The following is an 18,534-nucleotide window of genomic DNA, read 5'->3' as shown; positions in this document are numbered from 1 at the left end:
GATCCATATGACCTCTAACTTTCAATTCTGGTTGCGCTAATTTTATCCTGTGCCACTTGCTTTCAGACTCTGCAGTCTTGTTTTTTGTCTTTGGTGGCATTTCTTACAATTTTAAACTACTCCAAAGCATTTAAAATCCATATGGACACTGAACTGCAATGTCACAAAACAGCTTTAGGCAACTAATGCAATTTCAAATCTAAAAAGCTCTTTAACACATCTCACTATTTTTCACATTTCCCAAACTAAACCTCGCCCCAACACTGTTGTTTTGTTCTGATGGCTGATTACCCAGCATTAATCCTGAAGGACTCATACTGTGTTGCCTCTCTGCCAGTGTTTTTTGCCTTAAGATGGTTGTGTAGTGCTCACATCACGTGTATTTGTATTTTTCCTGCTTGCTTAGATTTGGTCATGCAAGCATGTCTGGGAATAAAACAGGCTTAAAAGATAATTACGGGGAATAAAATGATTTAACAGGGACCCTCACCTATACCCTCACCCTTTCTCATACTCCCTGTCCCCTTCCTCCTCCTCTTTCTCAGGGCTCAGTCCTCTCAGCTGACTCGGCTTTGTTCAAGACTGCAAAGGAGTAAAAAAGAAAAAAAAACTATTTTGTAACCACTCACACACCACCAAACACCAAGAGAAATACTGCCTGGCTAGACTGGAGAAAAAGCAGGAGAATAGCAGCAAATATGGAAATAACTTAAATTTCTTTTAAATGAATTACATTTGTTTCTTTTTTTCATTTCTACCTGGATTATCTTTATTCGTGTCCAACATGGCGCTCTGCTATACTGGAAGTTTAAAGGCCCTAACTCTCCCACACTACAGTGGAAACTTGGAGCAGAAAGTGGACAATGTTAGGAAAATCCAGGAAAACATCTTTAACATACCCTTATAGAGAAAGGACCCTCTCACAATGTCATGCCGGAGTTATATATATTACATCATCCAGCTCTTTGAGAAGAGGAGCATTGACTAGATTTCCTGAGCGAAGAGGCTGCAGATAACGATGTCTAACCTCAATAATGTCTCTGTCTACTCCGACTCTTCCGATATATACAAGGTGAGTAAGAGTGATGACAGAGAACTCCAACTTGCTCTACGTAAAAATAAGCAAGACAACTAAACACAACTAATGTCTGTTTGAGCTAAATCTGTCTACATTTGTTAACATTAGCAGCCCACACCATACCCCAATCATACCAGATAAGCCTCTGGGTGTGTTCGAATGACTACAAACGTAAAGCACAGCGTGCTTAAAAATTCGACCTTTCATCTCAAAGAGAAATATTTATGATTTTGTAGTCTCACTTCTAACTCAACTACTAATGAGTTTGGGTAAATATATGAGTTACAATAATTTTATTTGGAATTTATTTTATTTTACTTTTGCCTGTTTTGCTACCACAGAATGTGTTCTGTAACCCCACCTTTGAGCTGGAAGAGGAGCGAGAGGAGATTGTGGAGGGATTCAGGACGTCTTTGTCCACCTCTGAACCAATCAAACCCCCAGCAGCTGGTGAGTCAGCCAATCGGCTTGTTTTCTGTGACTAAACCTTAACTGTGTGTGCATGTGTAACAAATAAGTTTATTACACCTCTTAAAGTATGCAGACTTTTTTTGTATATAATACATTGTAGACTTGGTTTACTGTAACCAAGGTTTATTTGAAGATGTGCCAGGTAAATTTACTGGTAATGGCTGTGCAAGCATTTGCATTATGTCCCCTGTGCCTAATGGTAAAGGTAAATTTGGCTTTTTGGAGTTGGACTTCTGCTGTTTTTAATATTCTTTTTAAAGTCCATGAACTTTATAGAGTAATACTTACTGTAATACTCTACATTTGTGGGAATAAACGTCATACGGTTATGCAACCATGCAAAGTCCAGCAGTTTCGTTTTTGGTCACTGTAAAGTGTTGAAGAGGAGCTAATATGGTGGAAAAGTTTTATCTGAGCTTTGCAGACTTTTAGTGATCTTCTACTATATTACTCTTCTTCTTTACTACTACTACTACATATGAATCCATTTTAATATCAATTACTGTAGTTTGTCAAATAGCATGCAGTATTTCTAAAGAAAATACAAAGTTATAATTATGACAAAATACAGTATGAACCTTATTAGCATTAACAATCTCTTCTTTCCTGTCAAACACTCATATTTATTCATGCTCTGTCCTTCAGGCCTGGGCTGGGGGCTGCTTAGAGTGTTGGTGATGCGTCTGCGGGGCCCAGGCTGTGGCTGGGGAGTGTTCATAGTCTCTGTTGCTGCCCTGCTCCTGTTAGCAGCCGTTGGACTGGCCCTGGCCCTCATCCTCACACGTGAGTCCCTGACAACACAAAGAACATAAAACTAACACTGAGTGAAATGGCCTATGAAGTATGGTGGTGGCTGTAGCTCAGCTGGTAGAGTAGTCGTCCACAAACCACAGGGTCAGTGGTTTAACTCTTGGTCTTCCTGGCTACAAGCAGAAGTGTCCCTGGGCAAGACACTTGTCCCTCGTGTCTGGTTTAGATAAAAAGCGTCTGCTAAATGACTCATTGTAAAGTATCATTTAAATATTTTCTACATGTGTTGTTTATGTTATAAATCCTTAAATGTTTCTGTCCTGCGTCTTTGTTTTGGGTCTCTGATTTAGAAATAAAAGGACAGGAAGTGGAGGATCAGTTCATTAGCTCCCCAGACCTACTGAACACAGAAGACAGGGAATCCCATATTTTACCCACAGTCCCTTCCAACAGAAGTCAGCGAGACAGTACAGCTGCACCACAGTCTACAAAGATCCCCTCATCGGATACACGTAAATTTCAAAATATGCCCTTTTCTCTGTTTACATTTGTAACATATTACACGAAAGCTTGTTTTATCTTATACTCTTTTCATTTTGTTTCTAATAAGAGAAGTTGCATTTTTCTGTGTCTTAGGTTGTGGAGGTGCTTTGACAGACTCAGAGGGCAGTTTTAGTTCACCAAACCACCCCGGCTCCTATCCCCCCAACTCTCAGTGTGTGTGGGTAATCCAAGTCCCACCTAATTTCTCGGTCCAGATCCATATCTCCAGTCTGACTGTAGAGGGGCCCTTTCCTTGTCTGTTTGACTGGCTGGAGGTGCAGGAGCAGATAGAGCAGAGCTCAGTGGTCACCAGGTGGGTCACATCCTCAGTAATCTCCATTAATTAAACACTTTCAGAGCTTTTGTCAGTTGCCAGTTATGACACAACTTGAACTTTGCACTCCACATTTTTGTTTCTTTGAGCTTCCACTCTGAGCAAAACTTAAAATACGGTAAAATGTAATGTTTCTACTTTCTCAACCTAGTCATATATAAACACCTATTTAAGAGGAGGCAAAGTATAAATGGGCATTTTAGTAAATAATACATATCTGAGTGTATAAAAATAGCAGCGTCCTGAAACTAAACTCCAATACTTCCAAATGCTTTATTATTATTTTACAAGTTGATTACAGAATTCTAATCTTTAAACTAATTAATCAAATCAATATTTTTATAGACGTTCTCCAGAGACATTATAGAGGGTTGTGTCCCTACTTAAATTGTTGGTAGATGGCACTAAAGGTCTGCGCATGATTGGAGGATGTTTCTCGGAAAACTGCTTGCCCTATTGCTTATTTGCATTCTTGTGCAGTGTTGTAACACATTTCATGAAATTCTAAAACCATTGCATAACTTTAGCTAACAAATCCTTTTATGAATGCACGTTACAGAATTTAGGCCTCCAAATCTGTAATATTAGATTAAAAAAAGAGAGAATTTTTTTTTTTTAAATAAAAAGTGATGTCTCCCCGGCAGGTACTGTGGAAACGTGGCACCGCCAACAATTAACACAAACAGCAGCACAGTCTGGGTCACATTCTGGTCTGATGGCAGCATCGCAGGCAATGGATTCATGGCTCAGTACAGGGCTGTATTACCTGAACACAGTCAGTTTCTGCATCTGGCAGTACATGTTTGCTTTTGTCTGTTTGCATTTGTGCATGTATTTAATAGTAGTGTGTTTTGTCAGAGAGCTGCTCCAGAGAAGAGTTTATGTGCGACAGTGGTCGCTGTTTGCTGCCTGTGTCTGTGTGTGATGGTTATCCGAATTGCCAGGATCAAACAGATGAGAAAAACTGCAGCCATAAAGATAACAGTAAGAGTATACAAACTACATGAAAACACAAGTGTAACAGGCTAAAAATAAATAAAAAGAATCTCACATTTTCTGTAAGAGTAAACACAATTTTAACTGTTTTCCACAGAATGTGGAGGACAAAAGACTGGTCCTTATGGTTACCTGTCAAGTCCAAACCATCCAAAGCCTTATCCTCACCAACAGGTACAGTAAACCCACTTTGGACAGCTGAACAGCTGGATGGTTGCCTAATCAAACATTCTTCTGTTGTCAATCAGTTGTGTATATGGTATATATCTGCTGAGGAGGGTCACATCATCACACTGAGCTTCAGAAACTTCAGCCTGGAGACTCAGGATGTTTGTGAGTTTGACTATGTGGAGGTGCACGACAGTGAGGACACAGGAACTGGAAGAGTTCTGGGAAGGTGATGGCTGCCATATCTTTTAGTTTTATATTCTGTGCATAATATAATTTTACTGCTGTATCCTGCTATGATACCTGAAGCTGCTTGAACGATCAGCATAGTTTCAGCGACCGTTTAAATGTTTAAGGTGACTAAGGGTAAATATGTGAGTTATGTAACCACAGTGTTCTGAAGGAGCTTTGGTCTTAGGTTTTGTGGTACCACCCTCCCACCAGACCTGACATCCACTGGCTCCTACATGACCGTAATGTTTGTGGCTGATGAGGGGGTAGCTGACAGTGGCTTCAACGCGACATACCAGGCTGTGTCTTTATTGGACAGTGAGTTCCTGCTTTCGTGAAGCTACATAATATTTTAGTGCCTTTATTATTTTCTTTTCCACATTTTCTCCATTATTTTGTTGCTCCCCACCCTGTTCCTTTTTCCTGATTTTTACACGGTTGAACCACATTTTGCAGTTGATTCAGTAGCTATCTTTTAAAACAACATTTGTCTTTTACATTTTATAACCTTCACCTGTTTCCTTTATTTCCCAAAAGGGACATGTGGTCCTAACCAGTTTGCCTGCAATACAGGGGAATGTCTTCAGCCGCAGTGGTTATGTGATGGATGGAACGACTGCCCAGACGGAGCAGATGAACAGTCTTGTGGCAACTCCACCTACCCTACCTTCAGTAAGTCCATGTTATCTTGGACCTCAATCAGAGTCCTGCCAGAGTCATAGATATGGTACTTTTAATTTCCGAAGGCAGAGATATGCAGACCAAATGATAATAAATAAATAAAAACTTGCAGGATGAAGATGACTTGACACTAGCAGAGATGGAAAAATTACCTCCAATTATACAGAATTCTCTTGTGCATTAGAAACTACTGAATGTGCAAAATAAGAATATGAATGGTGACTTGTTTTCATGTCCTCAGCTTCATCATGTGAACTCATAGAAGTTGAGATGTGTCAAGGCCTCAGCTACAATCTCACCTCATTCCCAAACATCTGGCTGTCCATTGCCGATCAGAGAGAAGCTGCCACACTCCTGAAACAATACAGAGTAGAAACTACTTTCATATCTACCTGAATCTTCCTAATGCTGCTGTATTATCTTCTATGCATAAACCTACAGTCATAACATAAACCAACAGTTGTAAAACCTCATACACTCATCTGTTTACCCATTCAGGTACTGATGGAGTTAGCCTGCTTTGAACCCTTGCAAAGACTGGTCTGTGGGATGTTTCTGCCACAGTGCAGCCCTCACGGTGGTGTCCTCCAGCCCTGCCGTTCGGTCTGCTCCTCAGCTGAGCAACAATGTAGCCAAGCCCTGGATGTCTTCTCCTTCAGCTGGCCCTTCAACTGCCACCTACTGCCTGACTCACAGGACCCCTTGGATTGCTCCTTGCCTTGATGCTTCAAAAGACTCAAGTTGCAAATTTGTTAGCAAAAAAACGAAAAAGAAGGAACGAGATTATCAACTCCCCCTAGTGTATATTTGTGCTATAGATTAAATTTTATATTATAGATTAATGGTCTGGCCTCAGATCAGATTTTTGTTGTTCAAGGTTTTACCTCTGCAGTCTTTACTACACATTCTTACCACCTTATACCTAAGGGGAACTTAAAAAGGTATGAATGATTTTTAGCTGTTATATGATTCAGACACCAACAGACATTCCAATCTCGCTTTTTAAGAGAAATAAAACTGCTGTAAACTGTCTTTTTGCACTTTTTATTGGTTTGTCAATCATGTCAAACAGTAACAATCGAGAATACATCATTATGTGGTTCTCTTTTTTCAGTGTTTATAACAGTATAGATTTGATCTGTTGTAAGATAAAATTTGAAACAATTTGAATCATAAAAAACAAACAAACAAAAAACACAAACATGAGGTAACATCCTATATGGAGAGTCTCATACAACACAGACTGTAGAGTCTGCAGAATACATTGGTAAAATAACTTTGCAAAACAAAGTGACCGTCAGGTAACTTTCTAGCTATTGTAGATCTCCCTCAGCTGTTGCTGATGTCATCATAAATGTTTAAAATAACCTTGACTATTAGTAGCTAGATTAGTAACTTCAGCAGCGCAAAGCTTGCGGTCAGCTTTACTTTTGTATTTCATCTGCCAAAGTAGGAATCAGGTTGATACATTATAGTTCTTAATACTTTCTTTTGATGTTGAAAATCCATTCTATACAAGCTCAGGGAAGTCAACATACAGCTTCTGCACTCTCAATTTCAACTGATTTTTTGTACACACAAGGCTCACAGAGTGCTAAAATGGAAACTGAATAGAAGTTTTCTTCTTCCTGTGCTAGAACCATACACACACACAAAAAAAAAATAAAACACTCAAAATAAAAGTAATTTGTATGATTGACGATATGGTTTTGCTACTTTAAGGTGGATTGCACTTTTCTCATAATCTAATCACATATTGCACCACATGATAGGTTTTCTTTAGCACCGTTTAAACTCTAACATAATTGTAATTGAGCTGCTAAGAAGGGACAATGAGTTTCAGGGTTTGATCTAAAGCAACTGCGGTGAGGCCCCACACTTTATGCTTCCCATTGCGAAACACTGGAAGCGTGTAACAATATTTATCACCAACGCGGAAGTGCGTGTATCCACGGTTTTGGGGGTTGCACAAGTGGGATAAGGACAAGGTGAAGATTTCTTCCACCTACGACAGAAACAGACAAAGAAACCACAGCTTGAAACACAGTTCTATTTAAAACAAGTTCTAATATCAACCATATGTTTTTGCATAAAAAGTGAACTGAGTCAAAGTTAGGAAACCAAAAGACTCCAACCTGATGGAGCTCAAGAGGATCTGCTAGGAAACAAATTGAATAAACTGCCAAAATGCATGTGAGACTTAACCACTTTATGCTGTTCAGTATCACAGGGGGCAGTTCCAGTTGTCATTGGGCTCTCAGGGAGACATAGACAGTTAACCATTCACATTACTTTTACACATACAGGCAATTTAGAGTCACCACTGTGAAGAAGAAACTCATGCAAGCTCACAGAGAACATGTAAACTCCACACAGAAGGATCCTAGCCAGCAGGTAGATTTGAACCGGGGACCTTCTAGCTGTGAGACAGCAGCGCCAACCACTCCAGAACTGTACTACCCCTCAAGGAAAACATTGAAACTGTGATTTCTGTCAAGGAGGGGCTTCTACAAACTAAATTAGTGGTCTTTATGCTTGAAAATGGCAAATGTAAATTAATTTTAAAATTTCACCAAGAAATTTAAATAAAATTTTACATTTTTTTTACTTTCGATTATAGTTAACTCAGTGTAGACTGATAAAATTACAGTAGTAGCCATTTAAAGTAAAAATGCAACATGAACTGTGCAAAAGGTGAAGGAGTCTGCAGACACTAAATACTAGGGCCAGTTGTCACTCTTCTGAAATTATACCTAGAAGATATTTTAAGTCTTCAAATGATTGGTTATGGAAAAAAAATGTAAAAACATAATTTTCATCAACATCATTCCCATCACCAGCTGAAAAACATATCCAAAATCTATTTTTTAATACTGATCATTATTCAATATTTATTATTAACCATTATTGTTGGATACATTTAATGCCATTGATAAGGCGAAGAGAATAAGGAAACGTGTCTTGAACACGAGGAAACATAACAAGTGTAAAGGTAGGCTTTTTTTAATGTAAACCAGTGACTGAGATGTAATTACACAGTAGAGCTGACCAGATATAGAACATGTATTGCTCCTAAATTACTCAGATCAAGATTACTACAGTAAAAGTTCCCTTAATAATTACATAGACTTTTTTTTCTTAAATTATCCAGCCCTAATATAAAATTTAAAGAAGTATGAAAAAAGGATAACTGTACCTCTCCAGGGTTTGGTTTGAAGGTTAAATCCTCCAAGGCACCAATGTTAGCCAGGACAGGAGCAATCATCATCCCTGACTGGAGAGAGAGAGTGAGAGAGTTACAAAAAAGGCTGACAATTAGTATAATGAACCAGCGATTTAACAATGTTGCCTTGAGCTTTTGGAATTGGCAATAAACATTTTAGTTTCAAGTTTCACATTTTTACTAATAATTACAGACTTTGAGCACAGATTATTCAATATAAATATAACTTAACTTATAACTATATAACTTATAACTTAAAGACCTATATTACAGAGGCTAACATGTAGACTAACATAATCATTCAAAGAATCTAATGTAATGAATAATCCTAAATAAACTGTAAACTGATACATAGAGCTAGATAAAGAAATGTTCTGTGTGAGAGTACAGCTCACTTGTTGTCCTTTCTACTGTCTTGAGCTCTTAAGATTCCTACTCACCACATCCCTGAGGGGTTTCAAGACACCCCAGATCCTCTCAGATGCCACAGTAATACCCAGCTCCTCCCTGGCTTCCCTCAGTGCTGTGGCCACAACATCTCTGTCTGATGGGTCACTCTTTCCTCCTGCAAAGCTATACATAAATGAAAGTAAGGACAAATAATGTGCTACTGTAAATGTTTGAAGTATTGATTAGCCTGTCTCTAGTCTACCACTAACCTGACATCTCCCTTGTGCCTGCCTTTCAATGTGCTGGAGCGCAGGGTGAAGAGAAATGCTGGCTCCTTACCAACAGAGCAAAGAGAGACCAGAACAGATGCACATCTCCCCTGGTTTTTCCCCTGGCTCAGAGTCCATTTCTTCTCTTGTTCTAACTCGTAGAGCTTCAAATTGGGCCGTAGGCTTTGCCGACACCTATTTTCATTTTCCGGGGATAAACAGTCTCTCAAGGCAGCTGCCGCACAAGGGGCAGCCGGATGAAGTCTTCTGGTTTGTTGAGGAGAGAAGCTGGAGGCTTGTGGTCTAGTGTGAAAGTGTTTTAAAGTCCTTGGCATGTGTGTTGATGAGCAAAAAGCTCTGACACAGTATCGTCTGCAATATAAATGGTTTTGAAAAAGGTTAAACAGAGTCTTACTTGTGAAACTAAGTGATCGTTGGCAAGGCCTTCTCCAGGGTTGAAGGCAAGTTGTGTTGCTTAAACAGTCACAGTAAGTGCTCACAGCTTTGGTGTTTTCCCCTAAATCACCCACTAAACTGTTTTTCCAGGGATTAGATGCTCGCCTGGCTTTCGCAGAGGCAACATATTGAAGGGGCTGACGATAGCTGGATAAAATGGCTTTAGACTGGAGGTATGGAAATAAAGCTTCTTTCATCTTATGATTATCATAGTACATGCTACCTAAAAACAGCTTGCTCGAACAGGGCACTGTGGTCAATACCTCCTCCATGATTCTGCCATTTCCAGGATTGGAGTCTTTGCATTTCCTTCCCCTCACATGTCCTGCACTCTGCCACACAGCACCGGTGTGGTGGGATTCTTTCCATAACAACAATGACCTTATAGAGCAAGACCAGGTTAGGATCTGAGGGGCTCTTAACATCCTATGAGAAGAAAACGAAACATTAACAATGTTAATATAAGCATAATTCAGTCACTTGGGGTTAACCGCTGTATTTGCATGAACATGTGATGAGTATATGGAATTTGTCTGTTAAAAACCCGGGTGTTCTCTAGGTTTAACTTAACAATTACAACTGTAAGACTTCACACACATACTGGGTTTAACAAATGCTCGAAACTGATAAGTATCAGGAGAACGTGGTTCCCTTGTTACCTGTAACAGTGTTGACAGTAAGTGGATTAAATCGTATTACGTTTAAGTGTGAAGATGATAGGGTCGTCATTACCAACGAAATTATGAAATTCTAGTTTAATACCTGTCAAAAAAAAAGTTACTAGTAACGTTAACGCTAACCAGCTAGCCATAAAACTAAGCTAACAAAATATAAGCTGTGCTCACTAGGTTAAAGTCATACTAATGATCAGTTTTTCAGTGCCAAGAATTCCACATGTCTTACACTACATGGAAAATACTTAATGACGAATTTCAAAACTAAATTGTAAAGTGAAAGCGGAAAAATAGTCACCTTTCCAGTTGAACCAACAGCTTCTCTCTTAAAGTTAGCCACCGGCTGCCACTAACCAATATGGCGCAGAGTGGCTTCATGCGCTTCAGTGTTGCCCCGGCTGCGCAGTGACAACGCAAAAGACTTCACATCTCTGCGGTTATTTATTTATTTATTTAGTTAGTTAGTTTCTCTTCTTCTTGGGCTATGTTTCTTTATTTGTATCTCGTGAGGGAAATTTGTCTTGGATAAAAGGGCAGTGCTGCCGTAAAATACTAAAACAAACAGACTCGGTTGATGTTGATATTACTTCTACTTCTTCTGTTGGATGTATTTGCGGTTGCCAAACCAGACGTATCCAATGTACCTCGGTTTAACTGCACATACATAGAGAGTGGGGTAAGATTCCTACATGTATGTTGATTAATGAACTGTAGAGAAACAACCCATTGTTTGCAGTTTGCATCACGAGTCACGTCCTCGGTGGTGAAAAACCAGTCTATCCACTCTGGACATCGGCTAGGCCTGTTTCCTTTAATAACAGAAAACTATTCTAGTTTACATTCAGTGTCTTGAGCAATGACATTATAAGTATATTGGTTACTAGTTACTTCTTCATTAAATTAAAAATACTGTTAGTTCACAAGGCCTTAAGCTTGGAAACACCGCTGACATAGTAGGAAGAAACTCCTCACCCCACCTGTTTTACCAGCTCCACCCCAAACCCTGTTTAAGTAGCATGTGATTCATGAAAACTGGCATTTGTGTGCATTTTCCTGTTTCTGTTGCCTACTTGCGGGTATATCAAGGACTTACCTTTGGAACAGCGAGCTCTCCTTCAAGTCAGGAACATATGGCCTCAGCCTGGACCGAAGAGGATACCTTTGTCTGCTCAGTATGCCTGGACACCCTGAAGGACCCGGCCACACTCCCCTGTGGACATTCATACTGCTTGATTTGTATCAGGAGTCACTGGGACAAGAGAGACAGCAAGGGTCAGTACAGCTGCCCTCAATGTAGGCAGGTCTTCAACCCTCGGCCCTCGCTGGCCAAGAGCACAGTCCTTGTGGAGGCAATGGAGAAACTTAGAACCAACAGCCTCAAGAAAGGCTCCTCCACAGTTGCCTCCTCAGTTCCACCATCTCTGCCTGTCTACATGGAGGTCCTACCACATACAGGGCCACAACAGGGCATGTACCCCCAACTTCCCACAGTGGAACCTAAACTCTGCCCTCAACACAACCGATACCTTGACCTGTTTTGTCATGAAGACAAGGAGTGTGTGTGTGAGGTGTGTTGCCAGCATGGACACCAGGGACACCGTGTGCTGAAGCCACAGGAAGAGAGACAGGAAAGACAGGTAAGTAATGACTGGATCATTTTCAGGAGGGTGATATATAAGTTATCATTTGTATTTTTTTCTGTGGTGAGACAAGACCTAGTGTGTCACAAGTGTTGCGTTTCCAAAATGTAGCTGAACTTCAAGTACTAAACCAATGGCATTTAGTGTGTATTCCTGCTTCATATGTTTAGGACACTTTCTGCCCAGACTATTTGTACAAGATACAATCCTGGGGCATTTTTGTGTGTGGCTTTTTTGTTATACTAAGCCATCAATGCTATGTCTGTATGTAGAAAGAGCTTGTTCAGATGCAGGCAAAGGTACAGAAGAGAATCCAGGAGAATGAAAAGACTATTAAGGAGCTCCCACATGTTGCACGCCAGCACAAGGTAATACTTACAGACTGTTTGGTGTAGAAACCTTTGTGCCAAGCCACTGTGTCTGATGTCATAGTTATGACATACATATTTAGATTCTTTGCATGTTTTACATTATTTCCTCATCTTTTTTGAACAACATCTTCCTCTGTCTACACACCCAGGCCTTGGTTCAGGCTCTGGAGCAAGAGAGCACTGATTTATTCTCGGAACTAGTCAAGACTGTGAATCAAACAGGCACCCAGGTTGGTGAGCTCATCAGCACCCACGAGACCTCTTTAGGCAGCAGGGTTGAGGGGCAGATCCATAGGCTGGAGCAAGAGGTGGTGCAGCTCCGCTGGAAAGGTGAAGAGCTGAGGCGACTGGCTGACATGCACGACCACATATGCTTCTTAAAGGTAATGAGTCTGATGCAGGGTGTTGCTGGAAATTAATGTTATATCTAATCACACTGGATATTTAAATACATGTTATTAATCATAATACCTTGTTTCATTTGTTCTCTAGAATTTCCTCACCATGGAACCTCTGGGTCAGACAGGTGCCACATGCATATCAGTGGTCAATCAGGAGGAAACGTTGGTAGCTTCCATGCGCTCAGTCATGAAAGAACTTCAAGAGTCAATACAGGATGTTTGCAAGGCCAGTCTAGCCAAGATTGCCACATTAGGTAAGAATTCCTCTCCTGTCCTCTCCTCTGCTCTGTTCTTCAGACAGTCAAAACTTCACATTTCTTTGTAGTGAATCATGAGCCCATGGGTTCAACACCCTATGGCGCAGCAGCTGATAGCCATGCTCAGGCCACCACATTAAACACAGGTACAGTGACTTATGACCACTCGGGGTTTGAAAGTTAACCACATTCTAAATAAAAGCAACATTTGGGACATCACAACTTGTACACTCTTTTCAGTAGTGTGTGACTCAACAACAGACCCTCCACTTTTGCCATCTATCCAATCTCAAGGTAAAATACTATAACCTTTCTATAATGTACTTTGCTGTCTGAATGACACAACAAATTCTCTTAGATATGAAAGTCTGGTGGTTAGAAAGAGATTTTGATGGTTTAGCTGTTTTTGTTGTTGACTCTCTCCCCATCTCTGGACATGAAGGTTCAGCTCCCCCGCCACCATCACACTTTCAAGGTAAATTTGCAACCCTTAGCAACTGCCTGTACTGCACACATCAGAAAATTGCTTTACTTGGGAGAAAGTAAGAAATGCATGATATAATTACACTAATTTATTAATTTATTTTTCTCTTAGCACCTCCTGTTACAACAGTGGAACTTGTGAATTCAGAACCACAGTCCAGAGAGGAATTGCAAAAATGTGAGTCAATCATGCTCTACAAAACCATGAAATTGGTTTTAATTAATTAATTAATTAATTAATTCTCCCCTTACAGTTCACTTTGAACCCACCTTGGACCCGAATACAGCGTATCGCCATGTGCAACTGTCAGATGGAGATCATAAGGCTACAATGAGGGCTAACAACTTGAACCCACCAGAGCATCCTGAACGTTTCCACTTCTGGAGACAGATTCTTTGCAGAGAACCCCTGGCAGGGAGCCCTTACTACTGGGAGGTGGAGTGGACTGGCCAGAAAGTGAGTCTTCAGATATCAGTGGGGAAATGGGCTGTTTCAGTTAGACATGTGCTCCATGCAATATATTACAAAGATGATGACCTACTGTAAATAAACTCACTGCAAAATTCACAAGAATTATAGGAAAAAAATATGTATTATGGATATAAAAACACTAACTTGGACTTTTTGTAGAGTTCTGTTATACAGAATGCAGCAACTTGAAATTTGAAACCAAAACAACAATGAGCAGTCTGTCCCAAAGAAAATAAGAATCCTCCATTATTATGGAGCAGCATATTATAGGGTTTTTCAAAAGGATCATTTACAGCCTATTTTACCGGGATATAATGTTTTTCCACATGCAAACATTTTAAATTTTCTGCTGCAGGAATGTACGTCCTAATGAGATGATCACACCTCAGAGTTGATTATTATGCACAGTATTCCCTATATCCAAGTCTTTAAAACAATGCAAATTCTTACATCCCACTTTTAGTATTTAGAAAATAAATAAATATTGCTAGTTACGCTATATTGATATTATATATTTGTGGTTTTAAGTTAAATGTTTCAACAATTATCTCTGCCCCTGTAAGATACGTAAACCTTTCATCACTAACACCATCCTTTGTTTCTAATGTGCCTAATGCTATAATAATATTCATGTTTGCATGTTAGCGTCACCCCTCACTGCCACCGGGACATGCTTCCTTTTCTAATGTAGTTGTCTCTATCGCACCATACAGATCACCATTGGCGTGGCCTACAAGGAGATAGAACGTAAAAGTTCTGATGATCAAAGCCGTTTGGGCCATAATCCCCTGTCTTGGAGCTTGTACTGGTCTGGGACCGGCTTCTCATTTTGGCACGATGGCCAGGAAAAACTCCTCGACTCACCCAAGGCCAGACGTATTGGGGTCTATCTAGACCAGCATGCTGGGATTCTGGCCTTTTACCGTGTCGCTAACAACCAGACTACCCTCATCCACTGTCACCAGACCCAGTTCACTGGCCCACTGTACCCAGGGTTCAGGTTCTGGGCAGGAGTGGGGTCCACAGTGACAGTTTGCCAGTTAGATTAAGTTGTATGCGACGTATGTACAGTTGTTTTTTTATATAGAATTCATAAGAATTTCACAGTTTTTCGTAAGGAAGTAAATGTCTTCTCGCTTCAGACATCCTTCTAGATAAGAAACTGTGTCTAGTCTTATATAATATTCGCTTTGATCAAAATCTTTGTGAATCTTCTAAAATTCTCTTTGTAATTTAATAAAGGAGTAAGAAAAACACATCCCATCTATACACCTCCTTTACTTTTTTAAATTGAATATTACATCTGTTAAAGCAATTGTCATTCGGCAATTTGGGTTTATGGTTTGAATAGTCCCAGGTATCAGATTTATATATAAAGGTTTGATTTAAAACAGTCAGTTTCTCGACTACTCGCTCTCCTTTTTTCTTTTAATCCCAACACTTATCAGCACAATTTTGATTAGTTAACTCATGTAATTCAACACTATTCATAGGAGGACAATAAAACTCTCATTTTCCTTCTGGTTGCAACAGTTTTTTTGTATCCTGCCCTGACTGAATATTTTTGGTGCTAAATATCTATCTTGAATTTCTGATGTAAAAGTAAAATGCTTATTTAGAAAACCTTCAAAATATGATGTGATGGATTCAAACTTAATTCTTAGCTGACATAACTCTACTTTTACGGAGTTTTGCTCACATGTTCATATAACTATTTCCAATGTGCAGAAAAAAGGTTTGATGCATTTGTAAGCGCAGAAGAAGACACTAATTTGTGTGCTATGGGGAACACTGAAGCAAATGAAAAGCCTGACATAGATGACAGATGACAATTGACCTACACCTACAACACAAAGTGCAGAAAAATAAACATTAAAGATCAAGAGAAATTACCCACTGTTGCTGTAGCATTGCATGGGAAGGCTGTGAACCAGATGGCTGTCTGCACATCTGACGTTTTCTCTGGCTGTCACTGTCAAATGCTACAAACTAAGCTGCTCTGGAATTTTACAACTTTTGACAAGGTTGTAAAATGTAATACACAAAATCTCCCCTTCACTATCTGATATCTTAAAATAAAATCCATATTAATTTTAATTGTCATGTTCCACTGTCATCCCTAAGATCAACGACTTTTGGCTTGTTCTTTCAGGGGTCACCACAGCAGCCCTTCTTGCCACAACCCCCCCCATTTTGTCCAAGCTCAAAACCGACAACAAGATGGCCCTTGGTGTCTGGGTGGGGCCACACCTGTTGGGGTGGGATTTGAACCCATGGCCTTCTGCATCCCAACCCTATGCTCTACCAGTGATGCACCAGGCCCCATTTACTGTCATCCCTAAGATAATATCTAGTATTATGTTTTGACAAAAATGTGTTTTGGGAAAAGGTGCATTTCAATCCTTTTCAGGAATCATCAATATTTTTTCCATGTGTTTTAATCAGTAATCTTCTAATTTGGACATCCCCCAATCTAGTTCATTTCTTTAGATTGTGGCAACCCCAACCAATATGGGTAAGGATCTTTTTGCTGAAAAGCACTAATTCTGAATATAATTGTAAGTCTCTTTAGTTTGATCATTTGTGTACACAAGTTTTCTTGTAACAAATTAAGCTGTCAGGTGATCTGGCTAAATAGTATAGTTCTTGTGTGCTAAATACTGAGACCCCACAGTGTACACACTCATCCCAGGAGATAGATGATACCATGGTGGCAACAACAACAATGCAGATCATATGTGTCTTTGTGTGTGTAAAGTTTAGAAATTGAATGTCCCTCCTGATGAGGAAGAATCTCCAGTTCGAAAGGCAAATAGGGCAGACAAAAAACAGGAGGAGCAATGTTGGAAGAGGAGGGATAAAACTGAGAGGTTACAAGGGAGGAGCTCTTAGAAAATGTTATATCCACAACCCTTGTCTCAATCTCCACACCTTCCATTCTTCTGAAACCATCATCATTTACCAGCATCAACATGAAAGGTGAGACTAAATACAAGTTGCAACAACAGTATAAGTATAATGTTTTGGATGGAGAGGGTTGGAGTTTCAGACAAACTTTGAACAGCAAAATCTCTCTATGTCAAGTATAACTTTTTGATTAAAACTTAGTGATAAGAGTCTTTAAGTAAATTTTTAAAATGTAAGATAAAATGGTTCAAAACATATTAAACAACAGAAAACAACTACTTAGAGGCAGTAAAGTACATTCTAGTGCTAATTTTATTGAAAAATTTTGTTCATTTCAGTTGAAGGAAAAATTTTAAACTTCACAGTCAGTTTAATGTCTGAGAAAAGGCAAACATCTAATGCAAAACCTTCTTAGGTGACCATTGAATTTGTTGTTCTTCCAGCGTTAGCACTGCTGTTTCTGCTGCTTGCAACTCTCGGTGAAACTACAATATATCCCTGGGATGGGCCTCTCGGCACAACAACACAAACAGATCTCGATACGAGCACTGGTAACTGACTGTTAAGGAAATATGTCTGTCTTACATATAAACATATAGTAAGTGTCTCTGCTTATACTATAATGCGGAACCTAATGTGTGTCTGTCCAGTTTGTCTTACGGACCAGGCTTCGTGTGGCTGCTGTCTGATACAGAAACAGATACAGAGGTTGGAAGGGTTTTTTAACCAGACCACTGATGAACTGAACAAGGAGCTGACAAAATCAAAGATGGCCCTCAACAATATAAGAGGTGAGTGGCACAAAAAAAAAAAAAAAAAATTCCTCTTTTTGTAGCTCTAACGTGCCTATTTTTGATTGTCTGCATCTTTCAGCCAGTCGCAGTGCCTTCTCCGTCGCTCTAAACAACGACACCATGTTTAGCTGCTATGGCCCCTTCACTGACAATAAGCTCATCACCTACAAACATGTCCTTATCAACCTGGGAGGCAGCTACAATATGCAGACTGGTATGGTCAACGTTCCCCGCACGGGTGTCTACAGCCTCACCGTCACCATCTATGGGAAAGGTCTCAGTGGTGGTACCCTGTCGACCTGTGCTAATCTGCAGGTTAATGGCAAAGTGGTGTCTAGTATCTTTGAACAAAATGGCCAGGACCTCGAAGACAGCTCCAGCAGCGTTGTGACTGTGGCACTGAAGGCAGGGGATCAGGTTGCCGTAAACCTGACCAAAGGATGTTTCATCTGTGATAACAACAGTCACTATAACACTTTTACTGGCTTTCTGCTGTATGCTACTGACTAAGTTAGAAAACTGTAGCAACATGTGCATTTTACTAATAAGTGTACTAGATGAAAATCTTCCTCACAGTCTCAACTTGTAGCCACTTATTTCTCTCTGAATGTGTGTACTGTCACTCATCCCAGCACAATGCTTTCATCCTTAATCTTTGTTTTATTCCACTGTGGCGTACTTCACTCTCTAAGATCATGTCCCATCATTAGGAAGAAGCCGGGCATTAAATGTTTTTTTTTTCATGTCACACTGTTTAACTTTCTTGGATGTAACAGCTGTTGGAACATTGTACTACTAAAACAATGTGAGTTAAATTGTGATAGAAAAATGTATTGAACTGCAAACAAAATAAACCAGACTTTTAAACCAACTAGTTGGCATTGCGTTTTTTTCTAAGCTCCATTAAAGAAAGTGAAGATTGTATATAATGTGTCAAATAAATTT

General features: G+C 39.7%; 4 protein-coding genes across 9 annotated transcripts; 3 read left to right on the top strand and 1 right to left on the bottom strand.

Annotated features, from left to right (window-relative positions):
• Window positions 1-632: 632 nt before the first annotated feature.
• Window positions 633-6,004, top strand: mfrp (membrane frizzled-related protein). Of its 2 annotated transcripts, none has more exons than XM_067507859.1 (13): window positions 633-1,072; window positions 1,420-1,528; window positions 2,195-2,332; window positions 2,659-2,811; window positions 2,936-3,155; window positions 3,821-3,951; window positions 4,035-4,160; window positions 4,270-4,346; window positions 4,421-4,569; window positions 4,759-4,889; window positions 5,109-5,243; window positions 5,494-5,621; window positions 5,751-6,004. In XM_067507859.1, the coding sequence occupies exons 1-13, from the start codon at window positions 1,019-1,021 to the stop codon at window positions 5,973-5,975; spliced, it is 1,776 nt and encodes a 591-aa protein (XP_067363960.1). In that variant the 5' UTR covers window positions 633-1,018; the 3' UTR covers window positions 5,976-6,004. The 2 variants fall into 2 exon arrangements, with proteins under 2 accessions (XP_067363960.1, XP_067363959.1); XM_067507858.1 differs by having other exon boundaries at window positions 2,650-2,811.
• Window positions 6,005-6,280: 276 nt separating this feature from the next.
• On the bottom strand, window positions 6,281-10,844 carry nudt8 (nudix hydrolase 8). 2 transcript variants are annotated; one of them, XM_067507862.1, is made up of 6 exons: window positions 10,563-10,704; window positions 9,854-10,016; window positions 9,135-9,506; window positions 8,916-9,048; window positions 8,449-8,526; window positions 6,281-7,257 (listed from the first exon to the last, which is right to left on the bottom strand). In XM_067507862.1, the coding sequence occupies exons 2-6, from the start codon at window positions 9,871-9,873 to the stop codon at window positions 7,072-7,074; spliced, it is 789 nt and encodes a 262-aa protein (XP_067363963.1). In that variant the 5' UTR covers window positions 9,874-10,016; window positions 10,563-10,704; the 3' UTR covers window positions 6,281-7,071. The 2 variants fall into 2 exon arrangements, with proteins under 2 accessions (XP_067363963.1, XP_067363962.1); XM_067507861.1 differs by having other exon boundaries at window positions 9,135-10,016; window positions 10,563-10,844.
• Window positions 10,845-10,935: 91 nt separating this feature from the next.
• Window positions 10,936-15,144, top strand: ftr86 (finTRIM family, member 86). 4 transcript variants are annotated; one of them, XM_067507855.1, is made up of 10 exons: window positions 10,936-11,901; window positions 12,177-12,272; window positions 12,425-12,658; window positions 12,768-12,930; window positions 13,002-13,079; window positions 13,177-13,227; window positions 13,376-13,408; window positions 13,529-13,594; window positions 13,671-13,873; window positions 14,602-15,144. In XM_067507855.1, exons 1-10 carry the CDS (start codon window positions 11,290-11,292, stop codon window positions 14,935-14,937), a joined length of 1,872 nt encoding a protein of 623 aa, XP_067363956.1. In that variant the 5' UTR covers window positions 10,936-11,289; the 3' UTR covers window positions 14,938-15,144. The 4 variants fall into 4 exon arrangements, with proteins under 4 accessions (XP_067363956.1, XP_067363955.1, XP_067363958.1 ...); XM_067507854.1 differs by having other exon boundaries at window positions 13,174-13,227; XM_067507857.1 differs by lacking the exon at window positions 13,002-13,079.
• A 1,583-nt stretch (window positions 15,145-16,727) lies between these two features.
• LOC137129054 (complement C1q-like protein 2) lies at window positions 16,728-18,472 on the top strand. Its single transcript, XM_067507863.1, has 4 exons — window positions 16,728-16,867; window positions 17,239-17,346; window positions 17,446-17,586; window positions 17,669-18,472. Exons 1-4 carry the CDS (start codon window positions 16,861-16,863, stop codon window positions 18,097-18,099), a joined length of 687 nt encoding a protein of 228 aa, XP_067363964.1. The 5' UTR covers window positions 16,728-16,860; the 3' UTR covers window positions 18,100-18,472.
• The last annotated feature ends 62 nt before the right edge of the window (window positions 18,473-18,534 follow it).

Source organism: Channa argus, chromosome 6 (genome assembly GCF_033026475.1).
Source record: "Channa argus isolate prfri chromosome 6, Channa argus male v1.0, whole genome shotgun sequence".
Taxonomy (NCBI): Eukaryota; Metazoa; Chordata; class Actinopteri; order Anabantiformes; family Channidae; genus Channa; species Channa argus.
The sequence above is the reverse complement of the archived record's forward strand: the minus strand, read 5'-3'. Positions and strand labels throughout refer to the sequence as shown.

Coding starts and splice junctions, on each gene's coding strand:
- mfrp (XM_067507858.1), top strand. CDS start 1,019: ATGTCTAACCTCAATAATGTCTCTGTCTACTCCGACTCTTCCGATATA. Junction 4,161..4,269: donor CTGCAGCCATAAAGATAACA/GTAAGAGTATAC, acceptor TGTTTTCCACAG/AATGTGGAGGACAAAAGACT. Junction 5,244..5,493: donor CTCCACCTACCCTACCTTCA/GTAAGTCCATGT, acceptor TCATGTCCTCAG/CTTCATCATGTGAACTCATA.
- nudt8 (XM_067507861.1), bottom strand. CDS start 10,642: ATGAAGCCACTCTGCGCCATATTGGTTAGTGGCAGCCGGTGGCTAACT. Junction 10,017..10,562: donor CTGTTGGTTCAACTGGAAAG/GTGACTATTTTT, acceptor TTCTTCTCATAG/GATGTTAAGAGCCCCTCAGA. Junction 7,258..8,448: donor TCAAACCAAACCCTGGAGAG/GTACAGTTATCC, acceptor TTTCTGTCGTAG/GTGGAAGAAATCTTCACCTT.
- ftr86 (XM_067507854.1), top strand. CDS start 11,290: ATGAAAACTGGCATTTGTGTGCATTTTCCTGTTTCTGTTGCCTACTTG. Junction 13,409..13,528: donor GCCACCATCACACTTTCAAG/GTAAATTTGCAA, acceptor TTTTTCTCTTAG/CACCTCCTGTTACAACAGTG. Junction 13,874..14,601: donor TGGAGTGGACTGGCCAGAAA/GTGAGTCTTCAG, acceptor CGCACCATACAG/ATCACCATTGGCGTGGCCTA.
- LOC137129054 (XM_067507863.1), top strand. Junction 17,347..17,445: donor AGATCTCGATACGAGCACTG/GTAACTGACTGT, acceptor GTGTCTGTCCAG/TTTGTCTTACGGACCAGGCT. Junction 17,587..17,668: donor GGCCCTCAACAATATAAGAG/GTGAGTGGCACA, acceptor TGCATCTTTCAG/CCAGTCGCAGTGCCTTCTCC.